Below are 24371 nucleotides of genomic sequence, written 5' to 3'. Positions count from 1 at the left end.
AACAGTGAATCATGGATCTTGACAGATTACAAATAGCAGAAAATGAGGAAACACCAAGTGTAAATGCAATTGGATGTCATTTTGTATAATGCAGATGATGTTTTCAAAGCCAGATGTTAACAGGGTCTTACAATGATGTGTATTCTCCTCTATGTTTAGGTGTCAAAGTTTAGAAATTTCAAGATGAATTAAGTGTCAAAATACACAATGTAAATTATACCCTTGTCACTGACATATTTAGAAGCTATCTTTAGAGTCTTTCAGTTGTGTTTTATTTTGCTCTCTAATGCCAAGACACGACATGTAACACCCTTTGAGTCAAATTAGTGTAATTATCAGTAATTATCTATGCTGTCTATGCTGCCATGAAGGTTTTAGTTTTCACCCTTGGAAATTAGTTTAATGTGCCTTAATGATGTATTTCAGAAACCTAACAACAGATATTTATAAAATTCTTCAGTAGACTGGTTTGAGCCGAAAAACAGCTGATTAGATTTCTTCACTAATCTGGGATCTAAAAGGTACAGTAATTATTCTCCACACCAAACATGGAAGGAGTGTTGTTTAATTAATTAATGTAACATATTACATTTAACCTAACAGCAAAGGGCTTTCAGCAGCAGGTGCAAATACAAACTGAGGTTAATGAGATTAATGTGATTTAAAACATTAGGGGATTTTTGCAGTTCCTAAAACATAATGTTCCTAGAACCCTTTTTTCTCATGTTCCGACTGGACCAATTTGGGGAGTATTAAGTTCCTCTGGCCACAGTTCCTGTAACTCTTTCAGCTCCTACTTCAGGGCAGGGTCTTTTCCCTTTTCCGCATAGGAACCCTTAGTGACCTAGCAACGTCTGAAACACAAACAGTACATACTCTTCACTTTCTGTTGCAATTCGCCTACGTTTAAATGCTAACTCATAAGACAAACATCACGCATTCAACCAGCTAATTGTTAATGCTAGTTAAACTTACCCGTCGTTTTGTTTGCCTGTTGCACTCTGCTGTTCTATCTTCTTCCATCATATTAATTAGGATAATATTACACTGGAGCCTTCGTCTTCTCTGTTTCTCTGTTAAGTACTCCAGCCTAGACTTTAATGGCCACCGTTCGAACTCTGTTATGAGGATCCCGGCAAGGCACAACAGGAACATTCTGATGGCCTCCTCCATGCTGGTTGGTTGTTGTATGTGGCGCTAAAGTCAAGTGACGACGCTATAAAGACCGTTGCCGTGCTTGCGTCACTCCCTTATCCATCCTACCAGTTCCTATGGCCACTTGGCCAATGCGAATGCAAATGGCAAAAAACAGTTTTGGGGGAGAGTAGTTAGTAGAACTGTTTAGAAGTGGACTGTTCCTATAACTACGTTACTGTACTGTACTACTTGGTCGGAAAGAGGCTATAATAGTCATGGTCCCTAACTGACTTCCCACTTGTAAACACTGTCAATAAAATAGACATGTCCAATACAATGTTTCCTCTGTGAAACGTACTGCAGTACAGAAGGAATAGGTTTGAAACTGGAGAGAATGAAACGGCACCGTCCCTTTCATTTGCCTGCCTACTGTCTAATATGTAAATGATGTGGAATGTGTTTACTGTGAGCCATGTAAATGCTTTAGGCATGTCATTAGGGATGCAATCATTTTCATAGTTGATCAATTGTTTTGTCTATAAACATTTGTGAAGCTGGAACCAGGATTTTTTTGTTTGTCCTAGTTGCTGATTCTTTTTCTATTGTTCGACTAATTGATTAAATGATGAATTGTTTGCATGACTATACATGATTTACAAAGCAGCCCTTTGGATCACCCAGTATATCTATTTGATCAGATTAGAATTAGCTTCATAGAATAAAAAATATGGGGGGATAAGATAGAACTTTATTTAACCCCAGGGAAATTGTTGTGCAGCAGTTGCAGTAAAAATTATGATAATTTGCAAATATAAATAAAGGTGCCAGTACAAGAATATTACAGAAATCCAAAATATACACATGCCAAAAATATAAACAAGGTTAACGGTAAGCGCTTGTACTTGAGTATTTCCACTTTATGCTATACTTCTTCTAATCCACTACATTTGTAAGAAAATATAGTACTTTTTACTTCTCTACATTTATTTGACAACTTTAGTTACTTTAGATTATTAATCCAAAATAGACATCAACTAATACAATACAAAACACCAATACATTATACATTGTCAAAGGTTATGCTACCTAGCAGTATATAAAGTAATTGAAATCAGCCCCACCTTTACCAGCTGCAACATCAAGGGCAGGGTTGGTAACATTTTCCAATATTCACTTTTTTTATATATATTATTTGAAATTGTCTTTACACCCTGACAGCAATAAATAATGTATGGGCTCTGAAAAAGGAGTAAAAAGGTCTGTCATCAGTAGCTGCTGTAATCCTGTAAAAACTCCCACCAATCAAACCGCACAGACCGCTTTTTATGAACCAATGAAATTTTACCTTATACCTTACCCCTCCAGTGTACGAGCCTGAGCTCAGTGCGCGTCAATGCCAACAGAGTTGCTGCAAGTCTGCATTTAAATTTTTTCAAAAAACTTTTAATTTTAACTTTAAAGGATGACGGTGACTTATTGGGACTTTAGCTTATTTACCGTATCCCCCAGAGTTAGATAAGTCCATACATACCCTTCTCATCTCCGTGCGTGTCCTAACTCTATACACCGTATACATACTGGGAACTATAATCTCAGAAGGCGAAGCACTGCTACTCTCTGATACTTGGGCGGAGGGATTTGCTCGCAGCACCTGACAAGCCCAGTGGTGAGGAGCAGAGAGTACAACGGTGCTTTTCAGGTGTTGCGCTAATCACTCCGCCCAAGTAGCAGAAGTAGCAGTGCATCGCCTTCTGAGAATATAGTTCCCAGTATGTATACGGTTAGAAGACGGCTGTGTCTCATGTGACTTTGTTATTTGTACACGCTGTGACTATACAAATCACAACATGTAAATAGGAACATGTTGGCGTTATTTTGTCACTTATTGGGAGCAGTAGGCTAGATGGAGCCGGTTACCTCCAGGATCTGTGCTAAGCGAGGCTAGCGGTGGGTGTGTCAGACAGTTAGGACACGCACGGAGATGAGAAGGGTATGTATGGACTTATCTAACTCTGGGGGATACGGTGAATAAGCTAAAGTCCCAATAAGTCGCCGTGTTCCTTTAACAATAATTTGGTGGGCCCCCCCATGCTGTAACTCTGAGGACCCCTAGGGGTCCCGGACGCGATATTACAAATCCCACTATGGCCACGCCAAGACCCGCCCTTCCAGGCATCCATGCTTACATGTACAGGTCCTATCCCGACCAATCCCCTAAGCTTAACCACTCGAGGTGAAATGCCTAACCCCAACCAATCGAGCTGCTTCGTAGGGCGGGTCTTGGCGTGGCCATAGTGGGATTCGTAATTTTGCGTCCCGGACCCCCTTTAAGATCTCTGCATTAATGCATCAATTAATTATAATCCAGTAAGATAATATACATTATTCTAAAAATAGGCCATTCTTCATAATGAGTACTTTTACTTCTGCTACTTCAAATAGATTTTGGTGCTAATACTAGATTTATTTTACCTAAATATAATTTTAAATGCAGGACTCCAACTTGTAATAGAGTGGTTCTACACTGTAGTATTGCTACTACTTTTACTTTAAGCTGCAGTAGGTATTTTGCAAAAAACAATTAGCCAGTTTTCTTGTTCAGATGGCAGCAGTAGGCGGTGCCGCAGGCTGTGTGTGAGAAAACGTAAACTTCATGGACATTAACTGGACAACCTTTTTACACAATTTCATTCCTGTACTGTATTTAGTGTATTTAGATGGATGACAATACATTCTCTAATCTAATAGTTTAGCCTTGAATTAGCTGCAGCCCTGAGCCTTTGACTATATTGTTTTGACAGCCAATAGGAACGCTCTCTCTGAAATGACCTGTGAGGGCTAGATTTTCTGAAGCCTGAAACAGAGCCAAAATGAGGGGCTGAAGTGTAGTTTTCTCCTAGACCACTTGACTTACAATATGCTGAAAGCTTATTATGATTTTTTTTTTTTAGCAATGACGCCAACAATAAACGACATACTGCAGCTTTAAATAAAATATTTGAAGGGCCTACTTTTTCCACCTCTGTAAGGAACATGCATATGTTGTAGTTTTGCCAAAATGTAAATGCATACTGTATTTCAACGCGCGAGAAAAAAAACCCATAAAGTCATAAAACACTTCTCATCTGTTTTTTTGTTTTTTTATTTAAGTTTTCTTTCTTTCCAGAAGTCGGAACTATTCTTCAGAAAATACTTCCGGCAGGGGGAACTTTTTTTACCTCGCGTTTCCAGCGGTTTCCAGCAATTTCTGTGCACGGCGGATAAACGCAGGAGCACCGCGAAATACAGCAGTAGCAGTCCAGAGTCTTCTAGAAACAACGTGCACCGGGGACCAGCAAACAAACCCGCTCACAACCTTACACATTAAAACTCTGGGCTAAACATGGCTAAATGGGGAGAAGGGGACCCTCGTTGGATTGTGGAGGAGCGAGCCGATGCGACTAATGTCAACAACTGGCATTGGTGAGATAAAGAAAGGACACTGACTGTTAGCTAACCTGCTAATGCTAACACATTGATCTCCTATTAATGTCAAGCTACAGCTGCCATTTTTGGATTTTTGTCCCACATGCAGATAGATTAGTGTCATTCAATTATCCACCGACAGCCCTGACTGTATAATGTAATATATATATATATATATATATATATATATATATATATATATATATATATATAGTATAGAATCACATTTGACGGATTTAACCTAGCTAACTTTAGCCTTAGCGTTTTCAAATTAGCCTCGCTTGTAGCTAGCTACTGTAGCTTCTAATGCATGTATGGAGCCGTCGGTAGTGGTTGACAACATCTCTATTAGTAAACGCGCTGTATAGTGTAAGTATATGGTTAAATATCTTCTGATAGTGATTTCTATCTCGTTGTGAGCACAGTAGTATTTAGGTGGCCATACATATTCGGATATCAGCACATGCTGAATACATAATTAACTGTATGCTGCTATATTTAGTAACATCATTCAGTTTAGTGTCATAATATCATTCTTCACCTGACAAATCTAAATAGTTGTTCCAGGACCCAAAGGGACTCCAGATGGTATTGTGTCATGATTACATTCATATACAGTATATTTACTCAAGTGATCGCTCGTTTTGTCTTTATATCAAGTGAGTGTTGCTTTTAAGTACAACAAATATATCTAACGTTTCCCAAAATGCAGCTTTGGTGACTTGAAAGACATGCTACCTGGCTGTGGAAGTGAGGGATTAAATTAAATTTGCTACTGGACTCTGAGATAAAGCTGTCTATAGTCCCTTTGGCATGGTTTTATTTCAGGTAGCCTAATAGCTGGTTTGATTTGCATTGAGAGATGATCTTATGGAAAGTACCCCATGCCAATCTGTAGGTATGGTGAAGGGCATGTGATGTATTTTAATTCCAAAGGCCAAGGGAACTTTGTCAAGATGCATAGTATCCTGGATCCATGAAATAACTGGCCTTTAAAAATAAAAATCTGCCTTCCTCTATGGGAATTTAACATAGGGGTATGTATACTTATGCCCCCTATATTTTGTTATTTACAATACATTATTGATTCACAAAAAATTGGTGTCCTTAAAAGGTCGGATTTTTCCTCATTTTGTTAAATAAGGCATTAAGGCATTATTTATTTTTTTGTTCCTCTTTTTAGTCAACTTTAGGATGGGTATATAAACTTATGAGCACAACTGTATATCAGCGTTTCCCAAAACCCAAGATGACGTCCTTAAATGTCCTCAAAGATATTCAGTTTACTGTCTCAGAGGAGAGAAGAAACTAGAAAATATTTATATTTAAGAAGCTGGATTCAGAGAATTTTTCATTGATTTAACAAAATAGTTGGCGATTAATTTACTAAACGATTAATCTTAGCAGCTCTAATACAGACAAAGGAGATGCAGATTTGTGTTGTTTACTCATTTTGGATGTGCTCACTTTGCAGGACTGAGCGCGATGCAACAAGCTGGTCGTCGGACAAATTAAAATTCCTGCTCCTCGGGCTGAGCGTGGAGAACGAAGAGGGGAGTTGTGAGGTGACCGAAGTCAGCAAGGTGGAAGGAGAGGCCTCCATTAACAACCGCAAGGGCAAACTTATTTTCTTTTATGAGTGGAGCCTGAAAGCTACCTGGACCGGTGAGTAAAAGACTGAGGCTACTGTTGGTTTTGTTTTGGGGGCGAATTAAGTTAAATATGTATGCATGAAATTGGGCATAGGTCTGCGAACAGTGGTGGTGACTGTTTGCTGCTGTCGCTGCAGGATGAATACATCGGAAACTATCATAACCTGCATACTGCAGTTCATGTTTCCTGTAATGGCCATTTATTTATTTTCACAGTCAAATACTTCTTAAAATAAAAAAGGTAGTAGAGGACAATGACTCAACAGCTGATTTAAAAAGAAGTTTTTTTATCTGTGCTTCAAAAATATCGGACCGGTTCACCGAATTGTACCACTAGGTGTTGCACTTGTCTTAGCCGTCTTGTCTTGTTTTTCCGACTCTGGCAGTGGCCATAGTGCAGCCACTCTGTGTCTAGCTGCAGACTGTTGTACTTTCCGGTGTTTATTAACATTAGTTTATTTTGTAATGTGTCGGTATATGTTGATCTTTTAAAAGACATGTTTATGTTGGAATAAATACACTTACACAAGTAGTTATGTATATGTATCTCGTTGTACATACATTTGTCATCTTATGGGCATAATGTGCAAAAACCGATATTCCATTCGAATCGATTGATCAGATGAGAGAAAAAATGAGAAAAGCCTTTTGTGTGTGCTCTCACAGTCGTTTGTTTGCTTTCCTCACTACCGTTTTCAAGCTTAACAGCCAATCAGATGGATTGGCTAGTCAGCCGTCACCGATTGAATCGTCCAAAAAAGGCCGTTGCATAGCAACAGCGCGGGACACACCACAAAAACTAAGTCATTGACCGGTTGCACTTTTTCAAGACTAAAGTGAATAGAATCTTTTTTTATATCCACACCCTGGGACATTGTAGAGCTGTAACAATTCCAAATTTGACCATAATTGTTAATTGTCTCAAATAACTGCGATTAACAATATAATTGTCTCTTTCAGTCAAATTTAAAAGTATGTATTACTTTTTCTAACAAATTAAAGTTTGAAATGAATACCAGGATACATCTTATATTACTATTATGATCAACCATTTGTCCTCATCAATAAAAAACAAAGCATTAATCAGTAACCAAAAAGCAGAGCGTGTGTTGAATTTCTCTGGCTTGAGGCAGCTACAGCCCAGGATGTTTGGAGTTGCTATGACAACAAGTGACAGCTGCCGGTCTGATCAATAATCCCATTTTATATAATTACAATTTGGCACATCTAAACAAAATCAACAATTACCATCAACAGTCCTACTCCTTAGGACCTTAGCAAATAGTAGCTAACAAGTTGTTCTTTACAGGTTACAAAAATAAGAGCACAATGGCAGCCATTTTGGCTACAGCGTTCTACAACATTCTGGGGCATCTCGTCTAATGAGTTGACATTATTTACAATACATAATTTCTTTGTACTGAGTGAGTGCTGACTGTTTTTGTTTATTTTTTTGTTCTTTGTTGGTTTATTGTCTAACTTTGTCCTTTTCTATGTGCTTGTCTCTATATTGTTATATTGACAAATATAATAGAATAGAATAGAAAAGATGAATGAAGAGACACTGAATCTCTCACGCCTGCATTCTCTTGCTTTTCCCAGGAGAGTCAAAAGCAGGAGTCAAATATACAGGAACAATTGAAGTTCCAAACCTTTCTGACGAGAACGACATGGAGGATCTTGATGTAAGTTTCGTGTGTGTGTGTGTTTTGTTTCAAACGTACCGAGTGGCGTAGGAACGCTGTGATGATGCCCGTCCTGTGATCTCTGGCCAGATTTCTGTATCGTTGAATAAAGATGAACCCGAAACGCCACTGAGCAACCTGATGAAGACAAAAGGAGCTGAGAAAATCCGCGAGGCCCTGGGAAGCTACGTTGGGTTCTTAAAAACAGGCGAGTAAAACCAGTCTCCATCTCGCAAGCAACAATCGGTGCTAATAATTGAAACAAAAGCATCCGTTATCAGTCTTAAATTGATGGTCACATCTTTTTTGGTGTTTACCTGTAATTTAAATGTACTTGGCTGTTTATTAGAGTACTTCAAATTCAGTGACGAAGAAGAGTTTGTTTTCAGCTCATTAGTTTTATTTTCTATTGCAGAGTTCACACAGGGAATGATCCTGCCTACAGCCAACGGTGTGGCCAAGGTGCAGTCCACATCCCAGTCCAAAGCCACGCAGGATAGAACTCGGGTTCGTCACTCAATACAAATCACCTCCAGCCGTCTGCTACATTTGACATTTTCAAACAAAGCCCTTGTCCCCAAATTATTACCTTTTTTATTAACCGTAACCGAATCGTCAGTTATAAACCGTCAGGGTTTTCCTGGCGCCAGTGATCTTCTCTCACCAGACTTGTGTTCTTGTTGTGTGGAACAGGTTTCCTCCTCAGGCAGCACAACTGCTCCAGTCAACACCGGCGTCAAGATCCCCACCTGTAAGTTCAGCATGAAGGAAAAGTTCCTCACCTCGCCGCCGGATCTCTACAGGGTCTTCCTCAACCAGGAGGTGAGCGTCACCTGTCTATCCTCTGGATCTGCAGCGGGAAGAACATTCAGGGTTTTTCCTGAATCAGAATGGGCCTTTGGGGGGGGGGGGAGAGGAGAGACACTTATCAAGAGTGGGTCCTCCTCCCCGAGGACATTTTGAGCAAAAGACTTGATTAGGACATTTAATTCTGATACATTTGTATGCACCAATTTATGGTGGAAACGTCTTTATTTATGTAAAGGAAAACACAACCTATAATCCCTATATAAAAAAAAAAAAAAAAAAAAAAAAGACTTGATCCAATCAATATCTGATTGAAGTGTTTTCTGTCGCTCTGCAGATGGTCCAGGCGTTCACGCACGCTCCAGCTTCAGTGGAAGGAGAGAGGGGCGGAAAGTTTCGCCTACTAGAAGGAAATGTTTTCGGCGAATTCACAGAGCTGGTAAGATGGACACGGAACCCTTTTAAACCATAACATCATATGGAATATTAAGGTTTTTGTACATAATCATTTAGTTGTGCTCTGTGCTTCCACATTTCCTTGCAATGAAAAATGAGTCTTCTCTCCAACAGGTACCTGATGAGAAAATAGTTATGAAGTGGAGGTATAACAACTGGCCCTGTGGTATGTTTATTTATTTATTTTTATATTTAAAGTCACACAAATGTATGTGGCTGGCTGCCATAAGAAATACATTGTACTTAAATTATAAGTCCAGCCATCTATCTATCCCTCTCTCTCTCTCAATTTATTTAGTAAAATGTGGCTGGTTACCTTTCCTCGAATAGGAATATTAATTTGCTTTCCTTCATTTCGCACTACATAAAATCTTTTTTTTTCTAGAATTTTTGCGTGTTTTAATATACAAATTAAGAACACTATCTTAATGTTCTGTTCATTTGATATGCAATTTCATTATGCCTTTGTTATACAAGTATATAATTTATGAGAAAAGTAATTGATATATTTATCAACCGTCCATAAGACAACGTTAACTGTAACTGGGCAGATTAGTGAATAAGAAGTGTCTTTGACTGCAGTCATATTAATCAGTGGTCTATTAATGGGAAATTGTAGAACAAAATGTGGAATTAATTGTGACCTGTTGGGGTTTATTTTCTATTTTATTTACCAATAAAGTTTATGGCCTAACTTTGTGTGCAGCATCAGATTGCGACGCTAACTTGCAAGTGTTTGTGCTCCACAGAGCATTACGCGACCATCACCATGACGTTCGTGGACCGGAGCAGCGAGACGGAGCTGAAGGTGGACTGTCGAGGCGTCCCGGACAACGAGGAGGAGCGGACGAAAGAGGGCTGGAAGAGATACTACTTTGAAGCTATTAAACAGACATTTGGCTATGGAGCGCGGCTCTACTGAAGACGGTTCACTGTAGTTTTCATCTCTTTTGACATTTTTAAACTTCTTGTTCTTCGATCTCTCTGGCACAAGATGTCCCATAAAGTCTAGCACGAGTTAATGGTAGAGACATTGAGTGGGGCCATTTGTCACCCCTTGATTTTTCAACATATTTAAATCTAGATTTCTTCCCGTCAGTGTTTGGGTCAGTTATTCACAGGAGTGTAAATGGACTGTGCCTTTGGGACTCTGGATGGAAAAGGTATCTAATAAAGCAAAGAAGAGTCTATTGGACCACTAATGCAAATCGGCCTCCACTTCTATAAATATGTAATTAATGCAAGAGTTAAAGCAACACCAAAGCACTTTACCTCTTTGGTCCCCCTACAGGTTGGAAGCGGAATTGTCTATTACTGCTGTCGTATGTCTCATTTGAACTACAAACTTATGCGGTTATAGCCGATAGAGGGCCGCAAAGGTTCAAAAGAATCTTTGGTGTTGCTTTAAAATACATGTTGGCTTGTCTTTTATTTTAAATTTGTTGCTTTGAAAAGGATTTTGTTTTTTTTTACCTATTTTACTCTTGAAGTGTAACTGTAGTGAAGATGCATGTTTTATTTCAAACTGCCAGACCGAGGAATGACTACTGGATATGAACTGTACTCGTAAAGTCTGTCACTTAGAGCTCAGCAGTTCTGTACTCTCCGTTGTTTGTTTGAGACTTGATGCTCATCGCGAGCCCGCCGTCTGTCAGGGAGATGAGATCCGCTCGGACCATCAGCAGCAACCGCAGCGCAAATCTTTCACTGTTGAAATGAAAATGACTATTTCAATTCCTTATGCAGCCAGCTAGCGTAGTAACTCGAGAGACGGTTTTTTTTTCCCTAGATTTGGCTTGAAAATGTAAATTTTCAGTAAAGGTTTTCAGAACATCTATTTATTCTTCATTTTCATCCCTTCACAGTGTTAAAAGATTAGTTTCTTGGAATAAACCAATCCCTGTATGCGCTTGATTTGTTTTTATTTATGTGAGCACATCGTTGAACATTAAATCACAGAAGTTGAAATTAACTTATTTATTTACAACTTGATTTCATATGCAAAGGGTTTACTGTCTTTAAAATGTTAATTTACAAGTGCTTTAAAAATTAAACACTCCAAACAAACTGTTTGGGCCACTATTCAGCAAAATAAGCACTTAGTTTAGTTTTAATGGCTGCTGACCTGGGATTTAAACTAGAGATGTACTGACTATTACTATTGAAATTGTAACAATTTCACCAGAGCCTAACATATTTTCTTTTCAACTAATGAACAAAAGTTTAAGGCAAATTTCTAAACAAAACAAATGTAAAAGTCTGACGCAATTTAAATTGCATAATTTAAGTTCATTATACCTTAGTGCAAACTTACACAGAACATTCAAGTTCTTCTTGTCCTCCTAACACACATCTGCTACAAAGGACAAGCTTCTCTACAACATGTCTTCTTTTTTCATAATGAAATAAAATCTGGCAGCCAAAGGTCTAACATAAGTTAAATTTCCCCCCCCTAACAATTTTTTTTTTTTTTAATATATATATATATATATATATAGTTGATATTCCCACATTAATTGTGACCTGGACCAGCAAAGCTGAAATAAAGAAATAAACATTTAAACAAAAGTGACATGATGAAATGATTTGCTGAAGTAAGTGCACAGCACTTTCCGCTGTTCACTCAAAGGCAGATGAAGAGCTCCGACTCCTGGAAGAAAGACAGGACGCCAGTCACTTCAAACCCCTTAATGAACTCATAATAACTTTCATCTTTTATCAATGCTTGTCGTCTACTCTTTCCTCAGCTTAGACAAAGAACAAACTTAATTTACACAGCAGCGTGGCCTTTGCTCTGATTGCAAATGACAAATTTTCCTTTTTTTTTTTTTTTAACCCCAGTTTAGGTGAGAATCTAAGAATAGTCTCTGTTAACTGGAGTGTAATGAACATTACAGCCTCATGGGGTCACTATGGTAACTTATATCCTTTAAGCCTTGTTGGGCGAGTCATTGCAACAAACTATCTTATGCTGCAAAAGTGCCACTGAGCAAGAACATCTAACTTTTTCTATATAACCTGCTCTACTGATAGGTGCTAAAAAACAAGCCAAAGGTGTCCCTGTTGTATTGTATGTATTGTAAGAAGATAAAAACACAAGCTGAATGGGAGTTGAAGCGTTGTCAGACGTAGAATGCTGTACGTACCCCGGAGCTGGAGTCGTTGTCCAGTGAGTCAAGGCTCCGTCGTGGCGCCACGTCTACCACGTCAGCCTTCGTCTTAACAGAAAGGTCATGCCAGTTGGTCCTGGAAGATCACGTACACAGACTAGTCAATTAACTGGATAGTCAATCGGCACAAAATGAATCGTTTCAGTAATTAAACATTCTCAGCTTCTAAAATGTGAGGATTGGCTGCTTTTTCCTTGTCAAGCATGAGTGGTAATTTAATCTTTTTAAGTCTTTGACTGTTGGTCGAACAAAACAAGCAATTCATAGACCAAGCGTTCATTCGACTAATTGTGAAATAAATCTATAGATTGATCGATAATGAAAACAAATATTGCAGCGTTAATATAGATATACTGTAGCCACAAGACAAGGATCCTTTTCAGTTTCCCATTTAAGTGAACTTGTGTAATTTAGAACAAGTACAACAAGAACACAGTTTCAACATACAACACTAAGGCCTTTTTTACCTCACTAGAACAATGTTTTATTGGAACTGTACTTTCCTTTAATGCTTCTAAAAGTGCTGATGAGAAATCATTGGGTCTCTACCTGTACATCGGCCACATGCTCATCCCTCTTTTGTCCTTCTGGCTTGCCTTAGATGTGGCTCGCTCCGCCCGGTCTCTGAGGAAGTGGAAGTGCTCCTCCGACTCTATGCACTGCTTCCTACACAGCAACATAACAGAATACATTCATTGTCCACTCTTCATATGCAGTGCTTAGCATATAAGTGAATACACCCAAGCTAAAGTTGACTAAAAAGAGGAATACAAAAAAAAAACATCTTTTGGAAATTGATCTTAATGCCTTAATTAAAAAAAAGGGGGAAAATCCAACCTTTAAGGACACCCATTTTCTTTTTGAATGAATAATGTATCGTAACTAAATAAATGTTCTTCCTTAAAATACATGGAGCATAAGTAATAACACCCCTATGTTAAATTCCCATAGAGGCAGGCAGATTTTTATTTTTAAAGGCCAGTTATTTCATGGATCCAGGAAAAAGTTCCCTTGGCCTTTGGAATTAAAATAGCCCCCCATCATCACATACCCTTCACCATACCTAGATATTGGCATGGGGTATTTTCCATAAAATAATCTCTCAATGCAAATCAAACCAGCTATTAGGCTAACTGAAATCAAACCATGCCAATCTCTAGGTATGGTGAAGGGTATGTGATGATGGGGGGCGGGGGCTATTTTAATTCCAAAGGCCAAGGGAACTTTATCAGGATGCATAGTATCCTGGATCCATGAAATAACTGGCCTTTAAAAATAAAAATCTCCCTGCCTCTATGGGAATTTAACATAGGGGTGCACTTACTTATGCCCCCTGTATTTTAAGGAAGAATATTTATTTATTTACAATACATTATTCAATCACAAAGAAAATTGGTGTCCTTAAAGGTCGGATTTTTCCAAATCATTTTAATTAAGGCATTAATCAATTTCCAAACGATGATTTTTTTTTATTCCTCATTTTAGTCAACTTTAGCAGGGGTGTATTCACTTCTGCTAAGAACTGTATATACAGTAAAACATGTTTTAAATGTAAACATTAAGTTATTACATTCACAAAAATGTGTCCAAACAACATACTAAATACATTTGGGGTTTGTAGTGTGTTCACGTTAAGGTAAGGATATGCATTATCTTAATTTGTTTCATTTTTGAGTGCGTTTTCAAACTAAACGGTGGAAGATGTAAGAAAATACCCAAATAAGTGTTACATTTTGAGAAAGTCATTTGTTTCTGTGAGCTGAATTTGCAGCAGCCCACAAGAGTCGCAGTTTGATTGACATCCATCGGTATAATTCCTTCCATTTCTTGAATACAAATTGCCAAAATCCCTATATTATGACGATAAGTATGTAGTATGTGGAGCATACTGTGAACTACTAGTTTGGCATACAGCCAGTGGATACATTGCAGCTGATTTAGTCCTGATTTCTTCTTCACTACAGACGTACTGACATATATATCCAATCCAGGCCTGCACAAATAATCGCAACTTCATCGAAACTGCAATATGGACTAGTGCAATATCTGAAATATTCTGAATCAAGTTTTGTGGTGCTGCAGAGACGTCCCAGCCTATAAATCCTATCCAATCCTATCCAACAATACCAGTCCCTCCAATACCGTGAATCATATCGCAATCACAATGTCAGTCAACATAAATTGCAATTAGATCTTTTTTCCTCACATCGCGAGGCCCTACTCCAGTGTATAAACCAAACCGACAGAAGCTGTTGAACAGAAAGATGTCCCGACTAAGTGTGCGGCCTCATTGGGGCTTCTAGGCCTTCGTGAAGGTGGAACAAACGGGCGTACTCACATGTGAGCGACGGACACGACGGCGCTGAGCTCCGCCTGAGTTACCAGGCAGATTTTGGTGAGCAGAGACTTGAGGAATATTTCCAGCGCCCGAGCTGATCTCTGCAATTCAGGACTTTACAGACATCGACACATTCTGTACACGACACAAACCCAAAACGACGGTTCCCTGCAGTGAAAGCGATTGCATCACCTGCAGGGATATTGTTCTGGTACATTTTATTGAATTATTTACTGCTGCAGTGCTTTGTTTACTGTAGTGGCTCATTTAAAAGTAGCAGTGTATTAAACTGCAAATTCTGTGTCCCATGATGAGACTCTCAACTCTCAACGCAGTTCTTAAAGGCTTTTTCTACCCTGATGAATAATAATATAGAGTAATTATGAGGAGAAACAGTGCATGCTTTGAGATCTTGGAGGGTATTAACAAATGGTGAAATATAGGACCGGATATTTGAAATGTTTCACTTCCATTGCCGATAAACATGCCTGCGTTTTCAGAACCTAAAACACTAAAAACGGGGAAGAAAAAAAAAAAAAAAGGAATTTCTCGCAACAGTGGTGGTGGAAGAAGTATTACTGCTGCAAAACAGATGAATGAAAGTTGAATTAACAGCAGCAGCAGCAATAACCACACACACACACACACACACACACACACACACACACACACACACACACACACACAGGTTTAAAAAGGATACAGATGATCACAGGAACCGCCATAGCAATCCTCCCCACCTCTGTGTCCTTCTGCATGATCTTTTTAATGCGACCCTGGGAGCAAAAAACAAAAACTGTTCACCACGATCAGAGACATCCGGAGAAATGACATAAGTCACGGTAGACTGCTGCATTCAAATGCTCCTCGTTAACCTCTGCTTCTTAGAGATGAGTTGAAGTTTAAACGGCTGCTGTTATATTAAATGCTCCCTTTGTCACATCCATTCATTTTGGTAGCATGTGACACCTGTCATTACACCCATCTGTATTTACATCACACAAAATGAGTTATTCACAATCATAATTTCTACCTTAATCTGTTTATTATGCTGCTGGTCTGTGTGTTACCTTAATAATGTCTTTCTTTTTCAGCTGCTCTGTTTTTTTAAACTTCTTTCTTTTTCTTATTTTGTGATTTTAGAGGTTATATTGCACTTTGTGTCTTCTACTAGCCTACTTCTTCTGCATCTACTTCTATCGCCCCCTGAAAAATGACGGTTGACAGTCGCAGTGTTATAATAATATCCCAGGTTTCCGACGGTCCCTAAAAGCAGCAGGTGTTCCCAAAACTCCATGCTACACGAGCGCAGCTAACCGTTAGCTTATTTTTTTTATTTGTTTATCTTTACCTTTTAACAGCTTTAATACACTAAACCAAAGTGTCTACTTACAGGAGGGAACCGTACATTATATTTTCGTTTCTGTCCGGGCATTTCATTCGCTTTAATCCGCGCGGTTCGTTCACATTTTTCATATTTTCACCGCAAACCGCCGCCGCGTCCATTTGTTTACCTTCAGCAGGAACTAGCGTGAAAAACACAAACACACCTGAGGTCAACCCTGCGTGACCCCAATAATGACGTCATGACCCCGCATTTTCCCTTTACAGTTCTTAAAAAATAATAATTTTAAAATCCAAATCATATTCAAAGTTTGGAGAAAGGCCGTTTTCTCTTGTATTTTAAATGTAATTTAAAAAATTTTTTTAAACTTAATTTAATAATTTAAGGTCCACTCATGGGCTTTTTTACATAGGCTATGTTTAAACAAGTATTACAGTCTTTATCAACAGATGAGATGCAGTAAACAAAGCTGTTTTTTAGAGGTGGTATCTTATTTCATTTCTTATTAAATAAAAAAACCAAACGATTCAGATAATAAGAAATTTTAGCTCTTTTAAAATAAGACATGAACATGATTGACACTTGACTTGGTGTTTTTTTTTCTCTTTTTAGACTTGAAACTGACTCAAGCAACGCTACCTTTTACCTATCTTATTCGTCCAGGAATTTACAAAGTTTGTAATGCATGTTTAAAATCAGACAATTTACTGAGTCGAAGAATTAAAGACCATCTAGACAACATGGGCATTTTAATTTGGACTTTCTGGCAATTACAAAGGGAGGATCCCCAGTCGGACTGTGCCTGGGTGGCTTTGGTTGCATTAATGACTACAAAGGTCAAAGATAAGGTTAATCAGCACTCATTAAAAAGGTTATTTTAACACAAATAAAGCTTCTGACCAGCACGACAACTCATTATTATTATTTTTTCATTTAGGGAGAAAGACGACAACATGTTGACAGCACGTGTGCTGTTTGCAGTCTGTGTATTTGCTACATGTCATGCAGACGGTATGTGTTAGAATATATCAGCGGCGTGGAGGGATGTGGGGAGTTTCTGAAACACAGTAAAAGCACCTCTTCTTATTAGTTTTACAGCGTGCCAGCTTTTCCACAGAGTGGATTGGAACCAGGGTGCAGTATCTGGAACATACTTTTCTATATACTTTTTCTTTTCTCTTGCAGGCTACACTTTAAAGGAAGAAGAAGAAGATTTCAATCAGGTATTGTCTCCATCTAAAACATTTAAAACTGTATTACCTGCATGACATTACAACAAAACCAGTTTCTTTCTGGTCTACATGTTCACTCTTAGTACCAGTCTTATATATTATCACATATATACTATACTATACTATACTATATATATATGGTTTCAAAGCAGTTATTTTGCTGTTGAGGTCACCGTCCGTCACTCTTAATAAGTTAAATAAAAGTCTAAACACTTTGAAACTGAATGTAAGATAGTCCTAGAGTATATCAATCATTACTGCAATTGAAATGTATCAGGCCAATATAGGATTTTTTAAATTATTTTAAAGATTATTTTTGGGGCATTTTAGGCCTTTAATTGACAGGACAGCTGAAGACATGAAAGGGGAGAGAGAGAGGGGGGAATGACATGCAGCAAAGGGTCGCAGGTCAGAGCCGAACCCGGGCCCGCTGCTCAGAAGAGCAAACCTCCATATATGGGCGCCCGTTCTACCAACTGAGCAATCCGGGCGCCCCAGTATTGGATTTTATATTGAATATCAGACGTATTTACTGACCTCAGCTACAGAAAATGAGTCAGAAAAAGGATGCAGCAGCATTTCATTTACTTTGTACTTTTTACTTTTGTAACTTTTTAGGTTTGATACCGTTTTATGCAAGATGTGGGCCCAGCCAAATGCTTTAGATAGTACACTAGAGATAGATAATATATAGTTTACAGTATGTGAGCAGCGCGCTTCTTAGCTGCTCACCCTAAAAGAGGTTCATTTTAAATGACAACACTAAATATCAAACAAAAGCCAGACACTATATACAGTAGTATTAAGTTGCTCTGACTTGGAACCTACATTCACCCCTTCTAACCAGAGGCAGAATATAAAGTAATCTCGGAGATTATTCCTTCACAGCGCTGTGCAATGTGAAAATATCTCAGAGCTGAACCAGGCAGACACAGCACTTTTCATCAGACTCACCCCGGGTTAATTAAGTCTAATGCTAACTAATAACATTACGCCAAAATACCCCCGCAAATCAAATCCCCTACTTCACCGTTAACTGTCAAGCCACTAAACCTGTATGGAAATTAACATCTCTGCTGAAATGTTAAATTCGTTAACGATCATATAACATGAGACAACACCGTCTCTCTTTCTCTCTCTCTCTCTCTCTCTCTCTCTCTCTCTGCACACACACACACAGGTTTGTGGCACTATCTTTGTGGGGACCCGTCATTTGGCCCCACAAAGCTGTCGGGACCCCACAAGTATACTGGACTCCTGGTTTTTGGACCTCACAAATGTAGTTAAACAAGTCTACACACACACACACACACACACACACACACACATAATGTTAATGCCTTGTTGGAGCTGAAATGTCTTTGGGTGTTACATGGACTCTGATAGCGTGTCTAATTTAGATCTTATATTCATGTTCATGATGTTTAAATCTGACTGTTTTTATACCTGCATGTAGACCACCACTGGACACTTGACACTCCCAAATAAAACCCAGCCTTATGTTCCTTTCACACATGGGACCCAAACAGTTCCCAAAGTCTGCACTGAACCGCTCTCTCTCTTCTGGCTGCTGATGTTTTGGTGTTAGAGGTCTATATTTTGGGTTTTAGACAGCTCTTCGGTTGTTTTTAAAGGTAAAATTTTGTTTTTTTTGAGTTTTTTTTCTTTCCCTGCAGGATTTTTTAGGAACAGATTTTCTCCAGCGTCGGTTACATCCTCTGTTCCACTGCCCTGATATGAGTCCGTCTCCCACCGTCCCAACCTCAGGTGAGTGTCACCTAACCAACATGTTTGTCCATATTTGGAAAGTTTTGGTCCCCTTTTACCTTTAATATGAGAGAAATACAGATTGTATAGGCTTTTATTTTGTAAAGATTTTTTTTATTGAAAGATCCTTTGCAATATGTAAGGCACATGCACATTTCCATTCCTGCATGAGGAAATGCTTTTTAAAGGACTAAAGAAAAAGGTTATCACAGCTCCTTTTTCATGGGTTTTCTTGTTTGTCTTCTGTTCCAGTGGAATATGTCAGAGCTGCAGACGTCAAAGTCATCGCTGCACTGGGAGACTCTTTAACTGTGAGGGAAGTTGTGGTTCTTTCTGCTGAAAAATAGTAGAAAAGGAGAAATATAAATAGTTACCAATTTATTTATCTTTAATCATCTTACTGGGAACTGTTTAGGTTTGTATTGGCAGTGAAATCCTTACAGAAACCATTAGAAACCATCACAGCTTATAGTGGAAACCATTAGAAACCACTACAGCTTATAGTGGAAACCATTAGAAACCATTACATCTTATAGTGGAAACCATTAGAAACCAGTACAGCTTATAGTGGAAACCATTAGAAACCATTACATCTTATAGTGGAAACCATTAGAAACCATTACATCTTATAGTAGAAACCATTAGAAACCATTACAGCTTATAATATAAACCATTAGAAACCAGTACAGCTTATAGTGGAAATCATTAGAAACCATTACAGTTTATAGTATAAACCATTAGAAACCAGTACAGCTTATAGTAGAAACCATTAGAAACCAGTACAGCATATAGTGGAAACCATTAGAAACCATTACAGCTTATAGTTGAAATCATTAGAAACTATTACAGCGTATAGTAGAAACCATTAGAAACCATTACAGCTTATAGTAGAAACCATGAGAAACCAGTACAGCTTAAACCATTAGAAACCAGTACAGTGTATAGTGGAAACCATTAGAAACCATTACAGCTTATAGTAGAAACAATTCGAAACCATTACAGCTTATAGTATGAACCATTAGAAACCATTACAGCGTATAGTAGAAATCATTAGAAACCATCACAATTTATAGTAGAAACCATTAGAAACCAGTACAGCATATAGTGGAAACCATTAGAGACCATTACAGCTTATAACATAAACCATTAGAAACCAGTACAGCTTATAGTGGAAATCATTATAAACCATTACAGCTTATAGTATGAACCATTAGAAACCATTACATGTTATAGTAGAAACCATTAGAAACAATTACAGCTTATAGTAGAAACCATTAGAAACCATTACAGCTTATAGTAGAAATCATTAGAAACCATCACAGCTTGTAGTATAAACCATTAGAAACCATCACAGCTTATAGTAGAAACCTTTAGAAACCATTACAGCTTATAGTAGAAACCATTAGAAACCAGTACAGCTTAGAAACCATTAGAAACCAGTATAGTGGAAACCATTAGAAACCATTACAGCTTATAGTAGAAACAATTCGAAACCATTACAGCTTATGGTATGAACCATTAGAAACCATTACCATTACAGCTTATAATATAAACTAGAGATGGTCCGATACCATTTTTTGCCTCCCGATACCGATTCCGATACCTGAACATGCGTATCGGCCGATACCGACTACCGATCCGATACCAGTGTGTCATATATTTTATTATGTTTTAACAACTTTATACTACTATCCCTGTATGGATGTGATATGATTTCTATCTTTTTTGTCGGTCTGGCTCAGGTTAAAGTCTTTGTGAAACATGAACAAACAATGAATGCCCAGAACTTTCTTTTATTTTCCAGTTTGACAGTCAGTTATAACGGAAAAAGAACATAAATAAACTACTTTAACGTAGATTTTCTTTAGGGCTTGATTACGTGGTATCGGATCGGTACATAAACTCCAGTACTTCCCGATACCGATACCAGCGTTTAAGGCAGTATCGGAGCCGATACCGATACTGATATCGGTATCGGACCATCTCTAATATAAACCATTAGAAACCAGTACAGCTTATAGTAGAAACCATTAGAAACCATTACAGCTTATAGTAGAAACCTTTAGAAACCAATACAGCTTATAGTAGAAACCATTAGAAACCATTACATCTTATAGTAGAAACCATTACAGCTTATAGTAGAAATCGTTAGAAACCATCACAATTTATAGTATAAACCGTTAGAAACCATCACAGCTTATAGTAGAAACCATAAGAAACCATTACAGCTTATAGTAGACACCATTAGAAACCAGTACAGCTTATTGTAGAAACCATTAGAAACCAGTACAGCTTATAGTAAAAACCATTAGAAACCATTACAGCTTATAGTAGAAACCATTAGATACCATTACAGCTTATAGTAGAAACTATTAAAACCATTACAGCTTATAGTAGAAACTATTAGAAACCATCACAGCTTATATTAGAAAACCATTAGAAACCAGTACATCTTATTGTAGAAACCATTAGAAACCATTACAGCTTATAGTATAAACCATTAAAAACCAGTACAGCTTATAGTAGAAACCATTACATCTTAGTAGAAACCATTACATTTTATAGTAGAAACCATTACATCTTAGTAGAAACCATTACATCTTAGTAGAAACCATTACAGCTTATAGTAGAAACCATTACATCTTAGTAGAAACCATTACAGTTTATAGTAGAAACCATTACATCTTAGTAGAAACCATTACATCTTAGTAGAAACCATTACAGCTTATAGTAGAAACCATTACATCTTAGTAGAAACCATTACAGCTTATAGTAGAAACCATTACATTTTATGGTGGAATCCTTTAGAAAGCATTACAGGCTCAAGGAAACTAAATAATAATAACTTAAGAATGAAACCACCAGAAACAATAGAAACTCTTAAAAGTCTATAAAAAGCGTTTAAAAAGAATTCCCAGAGACTTAGGCCTGGTGGGGGGCAATTTAGGCCCAGTGGGCCACCAGACTTGCAGTACACTGGGGAAACACTTACTATTAGCGTGTTTCTCTTCATTAAAAATATTGTATGTGTCTTTATTGCAGACAGCTATCGGGGCCAATGGTTCTACGATCTTATCAATACCTTTTGAATTTCTTGGAGGTAAATCAGCACCACAGCTCCAGTCAAATGTTTCAATCAGTTTCCTTTCAAAGTTTATCATTAGGGGATTTATACTAATCTGTCACTGGCTCTAAACGCTGCTTATTGTTTTTGCAACATTCAGTTACTTCATTTAACTTTATCTTATCTTGCCAGTCACATTATACCTGTTGTTTTATGTTATTATTGGTGGATCTTTCATTACAGACTCTCTCTTCTCCGTTCTTCTGCTTACAGCATTGGAGGATATGGAACTTATCAAAATGTCACGACACTGGCAAGTAATTTATAGCAAGAAGATTAGCAGGAATAATGTCATTACAATTTTTAAAGGCAAAATAACTCAGCTATCTGGGTCAGCAAGTTAGATTAGCCCGGCCTAGGATAGTTATAATTATCTAATGAATGAATATATATCAATTTCTTTTTAAATGATGCAACATCTGTGATTCTTTGGCTGAGATTGATATTGTTTCTGACTCCAAGAAGATGTTTGCAAAACTAAAATTAAAGGCCCTTTATTTTCCGGATGACTTGGCTTGTTGTACCATAACAATCGGTGTCTTTATAAAAAAAAAGAAAATGGTTTGGTAAATGTTGGAGCTATCAGTTGAGGAAATCACATCTCGTCTGGTCCAGATATTTTCAAACTCTTCAATCCCAAACTGCTGGGTCCTTCCCCGGTGAGGACCTTCCACGGTCAGCCAGCCACGGTCAACGAGACCGGCTTCAACTTCGCCGTCACCGGCCACAACACGCTGTAAGACTCCGCTGGACACTCACACACGACAGCTTAGATTAGATTCTCTGACTCAATTTGGTATTTGTTTCTTCTTTTTCCCTCTCTCTCTGTGAGCATGACATTTGGGGGAATATTTGAGTTTTTGAGGGTCTAAAAAAAAAAAAAAAAGAGTGTAACTTTGTGGCTGTATTATCAAAAATAGGAATAACAGAGAGGGGAAATTCAGGACACTAAGTACAGACAAATATGGAAAGTAAAAAAAAATAATAATAAGAGGTATAGGCTGCTGCTATATAAACTAAAATAAGAATAGAAGTAAAAAAATAAAAACTATACAAGAGCAATTAAAAACTAAATTACAGTCTATGTAGACAGCGTAAACCAGACTAATATATAATATGATTAAGTAAATCATTAAATAGGGTATAATTGGGCGCCCGGATTGCTCAGTTGGTAGAGCAGGCGCCCATATTTAGAGGTTTACTCCTCGACGCAGCGGGCCCGGGTTGGCCTCCAACCTGCAGCCCTTTGCTGCATGTCATTCCCCCTCTCTTCCCTTTCATTATTTCAGCTGTCCTGTCAATAAAGGCCTAAAAATGCCCAAAAAATAATCTTTAAAAACAAAAATAGGGTATAATTAAAATAATAATTATTCATGCAACTGTAATTTAGTAAGTCCTCAAAATGTTTTCCTTGAAGGTCTTGATAATGTTTTATTGATGTTGATGTAAATGGTGGCTTCACACTGTGTGTGTGTGTGTGTGTGTGTGTGTGTGTGTGTGTGTTCTACAGAAACATCTCAGATCAGATTAGAAACATGATAGACACATTCAAGACTTATCCAGTAAGTCCCAGCATTCATCACTTCATCACTAATCTTGATTTTCTTCTATGTGCGACATTCACCACCAAAACTTCTTCTTCAGGGTCTGAACTTCGAAGAGGACTGGAAGGTGGTGACGATGCTGATCGGCATGAACGACATCTGCGATTACTGCAAAGACAAAGTAAGACATTTGTTTTATGAGAAGTCTGCGTTTGTTGTGCCCAGTTTGAATATATAAGTGGATAGTTTGGAAATTTTTAAGTGAGCTACTTCTCCATACGCCATATAGTCAGTGTGTTAGCTCCAGTAGAGGGCGGTCGGCCCGCCCATAGTCTGTATCCACGACGTTCCACTTCTGGGATTGGTCCATCGCACTGACGAAGATTGCGTCAGATTTCGCTCATTACAGCCGGATGTCCGTCACCTTCCTTTTTCTTTGTGGACTATGGTTAACTGCTCCTCAGATCTCTGCAGGGTAAATCCAGAAAGCTAGCTAGACTATCTGTCCAATCTGAGTTTTCTGTTGCACGACTAAAACTACTTTTGAACGTACACATCTTCCACCAAAACAAGTTCCTTCCTGAGGCTATTTTGCAGAGGCACCGTTGCTCCGTCTGGCGCTTAGGCGCCCAAGATGATTGTGATTGGT

General features: G+C 38.1%; 2 protein-coding genes across 4 annotated transcripts; one reads left to right on the top strand and one right to left on the bottom strand.

Annotated features, from left to right (window-relative positions):
• The first annotated feature begins 4354 nt into the window (after positions 1-4354).
• On the top strand, positions 4355-11111 carry ahsa1b (AHA1, activator of heat shock protein ATPase homolog 1b). Its single transcript, XM_028566661.1, has 9 exons — positions 4355-4599; positions 6077-6267; positions 7857-7939; positions 8030-8147; positions 8355-8446; positions 8633-8761; positions 9084-9185; positions 9317-9368; positions 9952-11111. The coding sequence occupies exons 1-9, from the start codon at positions 4520-4522 to the stop codon at positions 10122-10124; spliced, it is 1020 nt and encodes a 339-aa protein (XP_028422462.1). The 5' UTR covers positions 4355-4519; the 3' UTR covers positions 10125-11111.
• A 596-nt stretch (positions 11112-11707) lies between these two features.
• Positions 11708-16296, bottom strand: LOC114547216 (dr1-associated corepressor). Of its 3 annotated transcripts, none has more exons than XM_028566453.1 (6): positions 16261-16296; positions 15414-15486; positions 14711-14804; positions 12922-13038; positions 12349-12448; positions 11708-11852 (listed from the first exon to the last, which is right to left on the bottom strand). In XM_028566453.1, exons 2-6 carry the CDS (start codon positions 15466-15468, stop codon positions 11826-11828), a joined length of 393 nt encoding a protein of 130 aa, XP_028422254.1. In that variant the 5' UTR covers positions 15469-15486; positions 16261-16296; the 3' UTR covers positions 11708-11825. The 3 variants fall into 3 exon arrangements, with proteins under 3 accessions (XP_028422254.1, XP_028422253.1, XP_028422252.1); XM_028566452.1 differs by having other exon boundaries at positions 16225-16265; XM_028566451.1 differs by lacking the exon at positions 16261-16296 and adding an exon at positions 16104-16236.
• Between the last annotated feature and the right edge of the window lie 8075 nt (positions 16297-24371).

Source organism: Perca flavescens, chromosome 20, assembly GCF_004354835.1.
Source record: "Perca flavescens isolate YP-PL-M2 chromosome 20, PFLA_1.0, whole genome shotgun sequence".
NCBI lineage: Eukaryota > Metazoa > Chordata > Actinopteri > Perciformes > Percidae > Perca > Perca flavescens.
Note: the sequence above shows the minus strand (reverse complement) of the source record. Positions and strands in the feature narration are given on the sequence as shown.

What these genes read in the sequence shown, in the direction of transcription:
- ahsa1b (XM_028566661.1), top strand. Translation starts at nt 4,520, where the DNA reads ATGGCTAAATGGGGAGAAGGGGACCCTCGTTGGATTGTGGAGGAGCGA. An exon ending in CCACGCAGGATAGAACTCGG is followed by an intron (nt 8,447 to 8,632) that starts GTTCGTCACTCA and finishes TGTGTGGAACAG; the next exon opens with GTTTCCTCCTCAGGCAGCAC. An exon ending in TCGGCGAATTCACAGAGCTG is followed by an intron (nt 9,186 to 9,316) that starts GTAAGATGGACA and finishes TCTCTCCAACAG; the next exon opens with GTACCTGATGAGAAAATAGT.
- LOC114547216 (XM_028566451.1), bottom strand. Translation starts at nt 16,145, where the DNA reads ATGCCCGGACAGAAACGAAAATATAATGTACGGTTCCCTCCT. An exon ending in GTCGTGTCCGTCGCTCACAT is followed by an intron (nt 13,039 to 14,710) that starts GTGAGTACGCCC and finishes GTTGCTGTGTAG; the next exon opens with GAAGCAGTGCATAGAGTCGG. An exon ending in ACAACGACTCCAGCTCCGGG is followed by an intron (nt 11,853 to 12,348) that starts GTACGTACAGCA and finishes TCTTTCTTCCAG; the next exon opens with GAGTCGGAGCTCTTCATCTG.